General features: G+C 38.2%; 1 protein-coding gene and 1 non-coding gene across 5 annotated transcripts in view; one reads left to right on the forward strand and one right to left on the reverse strand.

Annotated features, from left to right (window-relative positions):
- Positions 1 to 643: 643 nt before the first annotated feature.
- On the reverse strand, positions 644 to 750 carry LOC121031210 (U6 spliceosomal RNA). Its single transcript, XR_005790620.1, has one exon. It is a non-coding gene; the product is annotated as a U6 spliceosomal RNA (small nuclear RNA).
- Positions 751 to 2,553: 1,803 nt separating this feature from the next.
- CDK15 (cyclin dependent kinase 15) overlaps positions 2,554 to 13,306 on the forward strand; it is an 86,491-nt gene continuing 75,738 nt past the window's right edge. For 2 of the 4 annotated variants that reach the window (XM_040475871.1, XM_040475870.1), the window contains exons 1-4: positions 2,554 to 2,793; positions 3,504 to 3,653; positions 3,851 to 3,948; positions 11,987 to 12,066. In XM_040475871.1, the coding sequence (XP_040331805.1) occupies positions 2,671 to 2,793; positions 3,504 to 3,653; positions 3,851 to 3,948; positions 11,987 to 12,066 (451 nt within the window). In that variant the 5' untranslated portion in view covers positions 2,554 to 2,670. The remainder of the gene's footprint in view (positions 2,794 to 3,503; positions 3,654 to 3,850; positions 3,949 to 11,986; positions 12,067 to 13,306) is intronic. The other 2 variants (XM_040475873.1, XM_040475872.1) reach the window with 1 other exon arrangement.

The following is a 13,306-nucleotide window of genomic DNA, read 5'->3' on the forward strand; positions in this document are numbered from 1 at the left end:
AAGCCATGAAACTGACCAGGCTGCTGAGGTAGGTCCGGCCAACCTGGAGTGGTGTGAGCACTGGGTCCAATTCACAGTTCAAAATGAAGTCATCTAAATCTTCTGTCCTTACTCAGAAATATTTGATAATAAAAATTGTTTTGGACATAGATCTAGCAAACATCTTTTTTTTTAAATTTTTTAATGTTTATTTATTTTTGACAGAGAGAGAGAAAAGAAAGACAGCATGAGTGGGGGATGGGTAGAGAAGGAGGGAGACACAGAATGTGAAGCAGGCTCCAGGCTCTGAGCTGTCAGCACAGAGCCTGACACGGGGCTCGAACCCACAGACGGCGAGTCATGACCTGAGCCGAAGTCGGACACTCAACCAACTGAGCCACCTAGGTGCCCCAAACATCTTTTTTTTTTTTTTTAATGTTTATTTATTTTTGAGGGGGGGAGGGGCACGGAGAAAGAGAGTATCTAAAGCAGGCTCTGCACTGACAGCAAGCCTGATGTGGGGCTCGAACCCACAAACCTTGAGATAAAGACCTGGGCCAAAGTCGGACACTTAACCAACTGAGCCACTCAGATGCCCCTAGAGCTAGAATTAAGAAGTCATTTAATATTTTTCCTTGACTTTATTTATTTATTTATTTATATTTTCAATATGGAACGTTTCACGAATTTGTGTGTCATCCTTGCACAGGGGCCGTGCTGATCTTCTCAGTATTGTTCTGATTTTAGTATATGTGCTTCCAAACTGAGCACTTCCTTGACTTTAAAGAAGACTGTAAATAATTTTTGAAAATTCTGAAGGGTATTTCACAGTTTCCCTGAGTAGCCCATCTAGTATTTAAACATAGCATTTTAAACCTTAAAAATATCAGGCTATTCTATTTAAGCAATTTGTGACTTAGGTGAATAACCCCCTACCTAATAAAAATGCTAGCCATTCAAAAAAATCTAAAACTTATGATAATTAGAGGGTGATAAGGAAAAACTATCTCATGCATGGTCTGGGTTTTGTATGATAAAATTCACAATCTCCTTTTAGGCAGAAATCAGCATTTCTCATAAAAGGTATTATAATCAAATTATGATAAATTCTTTTTTTTAATAAATTTATTTTCATTCTTTTTTTTCTTTTTTTTTAACGTTTATTTATTTTTGAGACAGAGAGAGACACAGCATGAATGGGGGAGGGGCAGAGAGAGAGGGAGACACAGAATCGGAAGCAGGCTCCAGGCTCTGAGCCATCAGCCCAGAGTCCGACGCGGGGCTCGAACTCAGGGACCGTGAGATCGTGACCTGAGCTGAAGTCGGACGCTTAACCGACTGAGCCACCCAGGCGCCCCCAAATTATGATAAATTCTAACAGAATTAAGTATTCTGAGAAATTAACTTCTTTCACTTTCTGTTGATTGTTGGTCAAAGGTTTATTTGGTCTTTAACCAAATAAAAATTTTTGAGGTATTAGTTTAACTGGTCATTTTTTTTTTTTTTTTTTTACTAAATGTCTCTAATTTGAGTGAATCTTTAAACTGGCCTATTTTACATCTCTTCTCTTATGGAAATTTTGAAATAAAACTTCAAATTTCATAATTCATAATGAAATGTTCATATTCAATTAAATATGTTCATAATGTTCATAATTAAATTCTCTGAAACTTTCTTTTAACTGTTGAGGTTCAGATATCAAATATTTATAAATATTGCTGTGGTAATAGACATGACTCATTTTTCACCCCTTAATGATACTGATTGTACGTGTGTGTGTGTGTGTGTGCGTGTGTGTGTGTGTATCCTACATTCTGTCTCATTCTGATTAGTACATTATCGTGGCAATAACATTAGGAGTCTATGAGAGAAAAAGTTCTGTTCAAACACTACAAAGTTAACTCAAGCTATTTCCTTGACATGTCATGCTATTAATATGGTAAACATTAATTACATTTATGTGGCAGGAAGGGGTAGGGGAAGGAGTGGGAAGAAGAGAGAAAGAGAAGGAGATATTTTATGCAAACTCCTCTCTCCCCACCATTGGATAATATCACTATCTGTATAGTAAAAACAACACAGGTGCTTACTAGATCATTTTTGAATCAATGAATGGATGACTACCGCTCTGGAGCTATTAAATATTATATACTATTGCTTGGAGGCAAAGAGACAGAGAACTATTTTCTTGTTCTATGATTCTGTGGTTTCTTTCACTACTAAAAGCTGGCTAGGTTGCAAATTTATTTTAAAGTCTGAGAAGCAAAACGCTTTCAGATGAAAGGCAGGGAGAAAATACTCCTCAACATGTCCACTTTAGCACCAGGGAAGCCTAATCAATATCATTATCATTTACATGGATAAGCAATGTAAATTCATAAAAGCTATATATACTAACAGCACTTTTATGCCTGGAATAAGAACTTTGTGCTAAGATTGATTCTATGCAATATTAGATGTCCTGTTTTCGGTTGTGCACGTAAGAATGCAGGCGGCCACCTTTTCGATGTAGTTTCTTGCGCTGATAAGGAAAACTGCTGAAGTCATGAGGCTGCTCCACTCAGAGCCCTCATGTGAGTCATATGAAAGCTCCAGCATTGCTGACCTCTGGCAAAAAGGGAGCGAACGAGGACAGGAGAAGCAGAGGGGAAGAGGTTCAAGTGAGGGTTTTCTCCTTGAACCTAGAAGATTATGGGTCAAGAGCTGTGTACAAAGACTCTCCAGCCTGGATGCAGCTGCCATCGCTGTTGGGAGGGAGGCGATGCACACAGCTGTCAGAGGACTGCGCCTGTGCCGGCGGAGGCTGCGATCGAGGTATTTGTAACCCGGGAGGAGCATCTTCCTCTGTTGATAAACTAGGGAGCTCAGAGACTCCCTTTCTGGAGCAGGGTCTGATTTCTCTGCGGTGGGTCAAAAACAATAAAAAGAAAATTCTATTAAAGTCACTGAGAATTTATGGCTGTTGCTATCAAGTTTGGGGATGTTCTTGTAAAGCGAAAGGGAAAAATAATCCTATGCTTTGGGCTACACGAAATTCAGTGACTTGAAGTTGAGAAAGTAGTTATTCTCTTGGAATATCTGAAGTACTAAGTTACACAGCTGAGCCCCAGAAAGCAAGCTGCAGTATTGGTATGCTATGGATTCAAAATCACAATGATTAGCTTATGATTATTAGCAATGACATACTAGAAAATTATTCCCCAAAAGAGATAAATTAAAAGAACATGAAAAGACTGAACCAAACAGAGAAAAATTGGAAACCATCCATCAGAGAGATTTAGGTTAACCTAAGTGCTAAAGAAATATTTTTAAGTGAAGAAACAATGTAGAGTTTTAGCAGGTGATATCATTATGGTCTTTTTTAAGGATCTGACTTTCGGGAAAGGATTTGCTTTTTGGGGTGTAGGAGGCTTAGAAAACATCTGAAGAGTAACAATCAGATAAGTGGAGAAAAAATGCTTTATGCCAGCCACTGAGTCTTGACTTTGCGTACATTTTATTCCTGTACTGTCTTTTTTCTCTAGCTAACAGACCTAAAAGAAGCATCATGTTCCATGACTTCATTTCACCCCAGGGGACTTCAGGCGGTCCGTGCCCGGAAGTACAAGAGTAAAAGGCCACGGAGTAACAGTGATTCTTTTCAGAAAGAGGATCTGAGGCAGGGTTTTCAGTGGGTGAGTGAACAGCTGATGTTGAAGTAGAATGATTTAATACATACTTGTCTAGGAGGCTGGCCTTTACTTCTAGGGCAGGTACTGAGAGGGCCCCAAGTATACTTGGGCAATGCTAATTTCTCTGGGAAAAATGTCAACCCTAAAATATGTGTTCTTTCTTTCCTTCCCACCTCTCTCCCCTCCCCGTTCCCCTTAAGCAGAGGAAGAACCTCCCTTTTGGGGCAGCCTCATCTTACTTGAACTTGGAGAAACTGGGTGAAGGTTCTTATGCCACAGTTTACAAGGGGATTAGCAGGTGAGTAACTCATAGCTGGGAGAGACTCTAGAGATGAGGATCCCACCCCTCTGATTTGAAATTATAGAGCCAGGTAACACATGACAGAAGTTCAGGACCACTGTAAGACACCATAGTCAACAGGGAGAGACATGATGATTTAAATAGTCTGGCAAGGAAAACAAACTTCTCTTGCCCTAATTAAAATCAGTTCACTAAGACGTTTATCAACTTTTCTCTCTTTTATTCAATTTAAAGTAGAATTTTTCTACTGCTGACCCAAAGAACAATTACTGCTCTTCGCAAGTGCAGCTGGTAAGGTGTCTCTAAAGGGTTTTTCACGTCTCTCCCTAAAATACGAAGACAGAGTTTGCAACGTTGAATTTGTTCCTTCATTCTTCCTCTTACCTTCATAGAAGAAGCTGCACTTGGTTTCTACAAAGCATGATATATGCAAAAAATTATTAGTATTTGGGTTTGTATACTTGTAAAATATATAAAATGGTTGGAGAAAAAAAAAATAATGCTAATCCAGAAGCCAAGTGCCCATTTTGGCTAATGAAGTTTATTGAACATATGTGAAAGATCCATGAACTTCACTGGTTTTTAGCCAAGACGAGAAAGTCAGAAGGTCTGCTTTCTTTAATTTATGTTCCAATGGAGAAAATAATAGCTCAATAGTGGTTAAATGTTAATTTTAAAAATGTAATATAAATATTGTAAGACTAGTTATTATTTATCCTAGTAATCACATTATTAGTTTTTAATGTTAAAACAGGATTTTAGGCAAAAATCATTTTATATACATTATTTAATACAATTCCATAGACTATCTTAGGAACTAAGAATATAAAATGTTTCCTTCAAGGGAGTCAACTGAGTAATAGTTTCAAAAATACATCAGAGGGGCACCTAATTGGCTCAGTTGGTTAAACGTCCAACTCTTGATTTCAGCTCAGGTCATGATCTTGCAGTTTGTGAGATCGAGCCCTGAATTGGGCTCTGAGCTGACAGCATGGAGCCTGCTTGGGATTCTCTCTCTCCCTCTCTCTACCTCTCCCTGGCTCACTCTCTCTCTGTCTCAAAATAAATAAACTTAAAAAAATACATTAGAAACACTCGTTTAAGTGCATAGAGATATACATGCAGCAAGATTTACAATAGAAAAAGTAAAAAAAATCAGAGTAAAAACCTGGTCACAAATGCCCATTCATGGAGTACTAGCTAAATAATCACCATGCAGTGAAGTGGTGTGCAGTCATCTAAAGTATGAAGGAGATGTACCAATACAAGGAGATGTCCGATATTTTAAAAAACAAAAGCAAGTTACAGAACAATATGTATCCTATATTCTCATTTAGAAAAAAAGTACTCAGGTGTACTATGCGTGTATAAATTTATGTGTGCATCGAGGAGTCTGGAAAAATGCATAAGAGATTGTGAAATGTAGTTACTTCTAGTGGCTAAAACTGTGGTGGGCAAGGAAAGATTACTCAGACTTTTCACTTTATTCCTTACCGCAAAGACATTACATTTATGATTTTAAAATAAGTAAAAAAATATCACAGAGATGGATGCCAAATAAATTCAACACCAATTACTACTTTTTAAAACTCTGAACAAGATAGGAATAGCATGATAATTCCTCATTATGATGTAGAGTATTTCAAATCAACAATCCACATACCTTCTTTCTTAAATACTAGAGACACCTCCATTGATTTAGAGATAGGACAAGAATTCTCATTATCCTTCACTGTTAAAGATTATAGCAAATATTCTAGCCAATGCAATGACCAAAGAAAACCCCTGACTATCATTTTTGTGGACTACAGAATTGTCTACCTAAAAAACCCAAGGCAATAATCTAAGGAACCAGTAGCAGCAGTATGACAGAATAAGGTGATCAGTTACAAAATCAAAATACACTTATCAAAAGTTGTCTTGTGTATTAACAATAACCAGTTACTAGAAAGTTCAGTAAGGGAAGTTACTCTCACAACATCAACAACAAAAATCATTACTGTCAAAAAATGGGCGAGGGTAACTGAGGGACATAAAGACTTGAGAAAGAGTCAGACAGGCACTCATTCATTCTACTAGTATTTATTAAGCACCTACTGTGTGCCACACACTCTTTTAGACAATAAAGATTCATTGGAGAACAAAGGTGACAAAATTCTCTGCTCGTATGGAGTGTACATACTAGTCACGGTAAGATAGGCAATAAACAAATTAATGAAAGACTGAGTTTATCGAAGAGTGAAAAGTGCTTTGGAAAAGAATAAAGCAGTGGAGAGGGATGGGGAGCCCCAGAGTAGGGTGGTGGATGACTATTCTAAATAGAGAGATGAGAAGGGAACACTTGAACACAGACTCTGACAAAGGTGAGGCAGGAGCCATGTGCATGTATAGTGGAAGACAGCCTCATGCAGAGGGAACAGCAAGCAACAAATCCCTGAGGCAGGAGTCGGCCAGGCATTGGAGGGGAGAGTGGAAAGACACGTGGACAGGGAAGAGCTGCAGTTGCAGTAGACCGGGTGTATAAGGTATTATGGATTATTCCAGAGATTATTGAAGTACAGAATATTTGAATTAGAAAATCTAATAGTGCAAAGATGTCAGTGATTCTTTAATTTCAAGTTTTAATATATGTTATTTTTTAAAGTTTATTTATTTATTTTGAGGAACAGAGAGAGAGAGAGCGCGCACAAGCACGGGAAGCAGGGGAGGGGCAGAGGAAGGGAGGGAGAGAAAATTCCAAGCAGGCTCCATACTGTCAGCATAGAGCCCAAGGCAGGGGCTCCCCCCACGAACCTGAGCCAGCTAGAAACTGGCTCTATCTCATGACCTGAGCCAAAATCAAGAGACAGATACTCAACCGACTGATCCACCCAGGCACCCATCAAGTTTTAATATATTCTAAATATGTTCAAAACCCACAATAATTAAAATAGTATAGTATAAGAAAAGGCAGATCAAAGAAATATGATTTTTTTAAGTCCAGAACAGTCACAAACCTAAGTATTAGTAAGATCTAATATATAATCATGGTATATACATCAAATCACTATCAAATCAGTGGGGAATCGAAGACAGTCCAATAAACGAAGCTGGGATGATAGTTAGCAACTTGGAATAAGTAAATATATAATATGAATTCCTAGTAGATTAAAGAGCTAAATGAAAAAGAAGAGATAAGAGCTGGAAGAATAGGTAGAGGAATTCTGTGTCACCTTTGGGCTAGAAAGGTCTGTCTCTTCAAAACACTGAAGTCGGAACCCTTAAGTGTCCATGGTGCCCCATCTACCCATGTATGTTCTAGGGAGCCCTCGTTCTGAGAGACCTTAGGATATTTCATTGAAAGTTACTATTGCCAAATTGTTGCAGGGAACCCTAAAACAAAGTAAAAAATGTGATTCCTTATTATAGATGCTCTCAGCATCTTTAAAATGTTAATGTATACCATGACTATCTAAGAAAGATTAAGAAAATTGAAAACAAAAAAAAAACTTTTGTAATGTTTATTCATCTTTGAGAGAGAGAGTAGTGGAGGGGCAGAAAGAGAGAGAAACACAGAATCTGAAACAGGCTCCAGGCTCTGAGCGGTCAGCAGGGCTGACCTGATGCAGGGCTCTAACTCACAAAACGTGAGATCATGACCTGATGCTTAACTGACAGAGCCACCCAAGTGCCCCAAGAAAAATTTTAAAGTGTAAAGCATTTTCTAAACATATTTGACCAAAATACTGTTTTGGGGGGTGGAGAGAATTTCACAGAGGTATGCTCTGAGTAAAAAAAACATTTTGGAAAATATTGAACTTCATAAAAATTTTAAAGTTCCAAATTTCAAAAACATGTTCAAATAGACAAAAGAAATTGGTGAAAAGTATATGCAAAATATTTCAATTAAAAAGATATGCAAAATATTTCAATATCCAATGCAAATTAGCAAATCACAAAAGAACAGAAAAGACCAATAAACTTAAGAAAATTCAGGTCCACAAGTAGTTAAAGAAATAGAAATCAAAATATGATAATCCTTTTTAGGCAAATTAAATAGGCAAAAAACAAATGAAGATAAAAGTATGACACCAAAAAACAAACCCCACATTTATGAAGGTATGTCAAAGGGACACAGGAACCAACTGAAAGAGCTCCCAAAGGACAAATCTGGAATATTTGAGCAACAAAATAAACTAATATTGGATTATGACCCAAAGCGTAAAATAAATATCTAGGAGTCTACACTGATATAAATAAATGGCTCAATAAATTAATAAATGGGAGAGAAGAGACAATTTTCCTGTGCAGAAGAATTCCAAATAATTTATGTAAATAACCCACCCTCAAGGAGTTGAAGCATAAATCCCCACTCCTTAAGTGTGACCTACTCATAGTGACATTCTTCCAAAAGTACACTGTGGAAAGGGAGTTGGGGGGGAAAGAACTACAGTGAAGAAACCTGACAGATACTATCTCAGCCTGGTGATTAAGGCCAATATACAGTCATAAATTCTGACAATAGTATGTATCCTTAATATGATGGGATGAAAATGGCACTTTACCTTCTCAAAATCCATATCCCCCGTCTAATCATCAAAAAAAAAAAAAAAAAAAATCAGAAATACTGCAATAGAGAGGTATGCTACAAAATTTTTCACCAGTACTCCTCAAAACTGTCATGGTCATCAAGTCTAGGAATCTATCACAGCCAAGAGGAGCCTAAGGAGACATGACGACTATACATAATGCGGTATGCTAACAGAGAAAGGACATTAGGTAAAAACTAAGGAAGGGGCGCCTGGGTGACGCAGTCGGTTAAGCGTCCGACTTCATCCAGGTCACGATCTCGCGGTCCGTGGGTTCGAGCCCCGCGTCAGGCTCTGGGCTGATGGCTCAGAGCCTGGAGCCTGTTTCCGATTCTGTGTCTCCCTCTCTCTCTGCCCCTCCCCCGTTCATGCTCTGTCTCTCTCTGTCCCACAAATAAATAAAAACGTTGAAAAAAAAAATTAAAAAAAAAAAAAAAAAAACTAAGGAAATCCTGGGGGCGCCTGTGTAGCTCAGTCGACTGAGCGTCCAACTCAGCTCAGGTGATTGTCACACGGTTTGGGAGGTCGAGCCCCGTGTAGGCTGTGCACTGACAGCCCAGAGCCTGCTTGGGATTCTCTCTCCCCCTCTCTCTGCCCTTCCCCCCACCCAAAATAAATAAATAAACTAAAAAAAAAAAAAAAAAAAAACCAACTAAAGAAATCCTGATAATCATACTGTAATATGTAAATGTATCAGACATTGTACAGATTTAACCTACAAATTCTGTACGTTGATTATGTCTCAAGTTCAAAAAGACTAAGATAGATAAATTTATTGATTTCATAAATTTTTACATATCTACCATATCTACTTTAAAAAAGATAAAAAGAATGCATTTTTTCAACGTTTATTTTTATTTTTGGGACAGAGAGAGACAGAGCATGGACGGGGGAGGGGCAGAGAGAGAGGGAGACACAGAATCGGAAACAGGCTCCAGGCTCCGAGCCATCAGCCCAGAGCCTGACGCGGGGCTCGAACTCATGGACCGCGAGATCGCGACCTGGCTGAAGTCGGACGCTTAACCGACTGCGCCACCCAGGCGCCCCAAAAAAAGAATGCATTTTGAAATCAAGTTGGAAAACCATAATAAACTTGTAAATGTTATTTTTTAAAAAGGCAATATGTAACAGCAAGTAAATTTTTAAAACAAAAATCATCAGGGTGCCTGGGTGACTCAATCGGTTAAGCGTCTCACTCTTGATTCCAGCTCAGGTCATGATCCAAGGGTCCTGGGATTAAGCCCTCATGGGGTTCTGCATTGAGCATGGAGCCTGCTTAAGGTTCTCTTTCTCTCCCTCTGTGCCTCTCCCCTGCTCACGTTGTATCTCCTCTCTCACTCTCTCTCTCTGAAAAATTAAAATAAAATAAACTTAAAAATCATCTATGAGGCACCTGGGTGGCTCAGTCAATTAAGCAGCAGACTCTTGATTTCAGCTCAGGTCATGATCTCACAGTGTCAGGCTCCATGCTGTCAGCTTGGGATTCTACTTCTCTCTCTGCCCCTTTCCTGCTTGCTCTGTCTCTCTCAAAGTAAATAAATAACTTTGAAAAATGATCTATAATCCATCACTCTAGCATAACAATTGCACATGCACAATTTGTCTTCTACTTGCACATGGTTTATTTAAAGTTACAAACATGGTGTGCTTGCTATTTTGTATTCTATTTATTTTATCATGAATATTTTCCACTTTCTACATGTCTCTGGACTTGAGTTTTTGTCATGAATTCAAAATATTCCGTTGTGTTGATGTACCACACATTTTTAAATTGTTCTTCTAATGTTGGACATTTCAGCTATTTCTATTTTGTTCTATTATGAGGCACCTGGGTGGCTCAGTCAATAAAGCAGCTGACTCTTGATTTCAGCTTAGGTCATGATCTCACAGTAACCATAAGCGTTAGTTAATAAACTATAAGCGTTAGTTAATAATAGTGTATCAATATTGGTTCATTAATTACAACAAATGTATCATACTAATATCTTCACAGTGGAAGAAACTGGATGTGGAGTATGTGAGAACTGTCTGTACTATCTTCTCAATTTTTCTGTAAATCTAAATCTGTTCTAAAAAATGAAAAAACAAAACAAAATAAAAACTCTGCCCAGTGTTGGCAAGAAAGTGCTGGGATGGCCATTCTCATGACCAGTGAGTGGTGTAATCACACTGTGGCATAATTTGGGAACATGCATTCAAAACAATAAAAACTTGTGCACAGCATACTCTGACTTAGCAATTCCAACTCAACCCTAAGAAAAGAATAGGGGCTGTGTGAAAAGACTGATACAGACATGATCATGACTGTATTTTTATAATAGTCAAAAGAAACATTTTAAAAGCATTTGGAACCGGCCAAGCATAAACACACTGTAGTGTATTTATATGATAAAATATTATACCATTATTAAATATTTAATTAAATATCATCCTATACTGTAAAGAATGAATAAAAGAAAAATGGCAGAAAAGCAAGTTACTGATAACATGACATGAATCCCGCTGTATTGAAAATCGCGTATTTATACATGTATTAAAATCTCAGTTCTCTGTCACCTCACTTACATCCGTGAACAAAACATTGAATAAGGGGAGAGCAAGAGGAGGTTAGAGAAAGAGGTAATGGTGGGCCTGGGCAGGTCAGGTGGCACCTAGAAGGTAGTTGTAAGAATTTGGCTTTTATTCAGATTGAAATGTGACCAGGGCACCTGGGTGGCTCAGTCAGTTAAGCATCCAACTTTTGATCTTGGCTCAGGTCATGATCTCACAGTTTGTGCGTTCCAGCAACCCCCCTCCCCCTCCCCCCATCGGGCTCTGTGCTGATGGTGCAGAGCCTGCTTGGGATTCTGTCTCTCCTTCCCTCTGCCCCTCCCCTGCTTGCGTGCGCACACAGACACACAGACACACACACACACACACTCTCTCTCTCTCTCTCTTTCTCTCTCTCTCTCTATCAAAATAAATAAATACATAAGAAAAAAATTTTAACAGAGTGAAATGTGACAATAATGGTAGGTTTTGAGCAGAAAAGTGATTTATTCTGAAATTCCCTTAAAAAGGATCCCCTGGGCTGCTCTATTGAGACAGTAGGGGTACAAATGTACAAGTAGGGAAACTGTTAGGTGGCCACTACAATAATTCAGATGAAAAATAAGGATGGTCCAAGTAAGTGCAGAAAAGGAAATGAAAGGAACAATATACATCAAAGTATTATGAGGATGGGTTTAGTGCCTTTCTGTGTTCTCCAAAGTTTCTACAATGAGTAAAGAGGAAAAAAAATATTTTGGTATACATACATATGACTTTTAAAACTGCCTATTTTTAGAAAATTGTGGATTCATATGCTGGAATATATTTGGAAGGAAAAGCTACTTTCATTAAACTATCCTTAGTATAAACTGCTGCTATGAACCATCTCAATAAATGTGTGTCCTCCCCATCCCTCTCCCCACCCCCAACTCTTCCAGGATAAATGGACAACTAGTGGCTCTAAAAGTCATTAGCATGAATGAAGAGGAAGGAGTCCCATTTACAGCTATTCGGGAAGGTAAGATCCAAGAGATCTATCTTACAGGTCCTTGATTTGGTAAGAAAAAAAAATCCATTGAATCTATCCATTCAGCATCTAGCTTTTGATATTTCTAGAAGTAATATTATAATCACAACTGGAGAATAGTATGGAAGTTCCTCAAAAAATTAAAAATAGAACTATCCTATGACCCAGCAATTACACTACTAGGTACTTATCCAAAGGATACAAAAATGTTGATTTGAAGGGGCACATGCACCCCAAAGTTTATAGCAGTGCCATCCACAATAACCAAATTATGGAAAGAGTCCAAATGTCCATCAACGGATGAGTGGATAAAGAGGATGTGGTAGGTATGTGTGTAGATATATACATACACAATGGAATGTGTGTAGATATAGATATAGATATAGATATAGATATAGATATATATCTACACACAATGGAATATTACTCAACATTCAAAAAGAATGCAATCTTGCCATTTGCAACAACATGGTTGGAGCTAGAGTGTATTAATGCTAGGTGAAGTAAGTCAGTCAGAGAAAGATAAATATCATGATTTCACTCAAATGTGAAATTTAAGAAACACAACAGATGAACATAGGGGAAGAGAAGGAAAAATAAGTTAAAAAGAGAGGGAGGCAAACCATGAGAGACTCTTAAATACAGAAAAAAAAAAACTGAGGATTGTTGGAGGGGCACTGGAGGGGGGGACGGGCTAAGTGGGTGATGGGCATTAAGGAGGGCACTTGTTGGGATGAGCACTTATATAAGTGATGAATCACTGGATTCTACTCCTGAAACCAGTACTACGCTGTATGTTAACTAGCTTGAATTTAAATTAAAAAATAATAATAATTGCAACTGTATTCTTCATTATAGTTTTTGGAGCATATTTATACTATCATTTTATGATTTATTCTTTTTTAATGTTTTTATTTATTTTTGAGACAGAGAGAGACAGAGCATGAGCAGGGGAGGGGCAGAGAGAGAGGGAGACACAGACTCCGAAGCAGGCTTCAGGCTCTGAGCTGTCAGCACTGATCCTGACGTGGGGCTCAAAGCCATAAAGCAGGAGATCATGACATGAGCTCAGGTTGGACTCTTAACTGATTGAGCTACCCAGGCGCCCCTACATGAGCCCTTTGAAATCTAATGATGATAGGATTGCTATCAATTTCAGAAAAAAAAAAAAAAAAGATGACGATGAAGAAGAAGAAGAAGAAGAAGAAGAAGAAGAAGAAGAAGAAGAAGA

This window comes from Herpailurus yagouaroundi, unplaced genomic scaffold (assembly GCF_014898765.1).
Source record: "Herpailurus yagouaroundi ecotype Mexico unplaced genomic scaffold, PumYag 140, whole genome shotgun sequence".
NCBI lineage: Eukaryota > Metazoa > Chordata > Mammalia > Carnivora > Felidae > Herpailurus > Herpailurus yagouaroundi.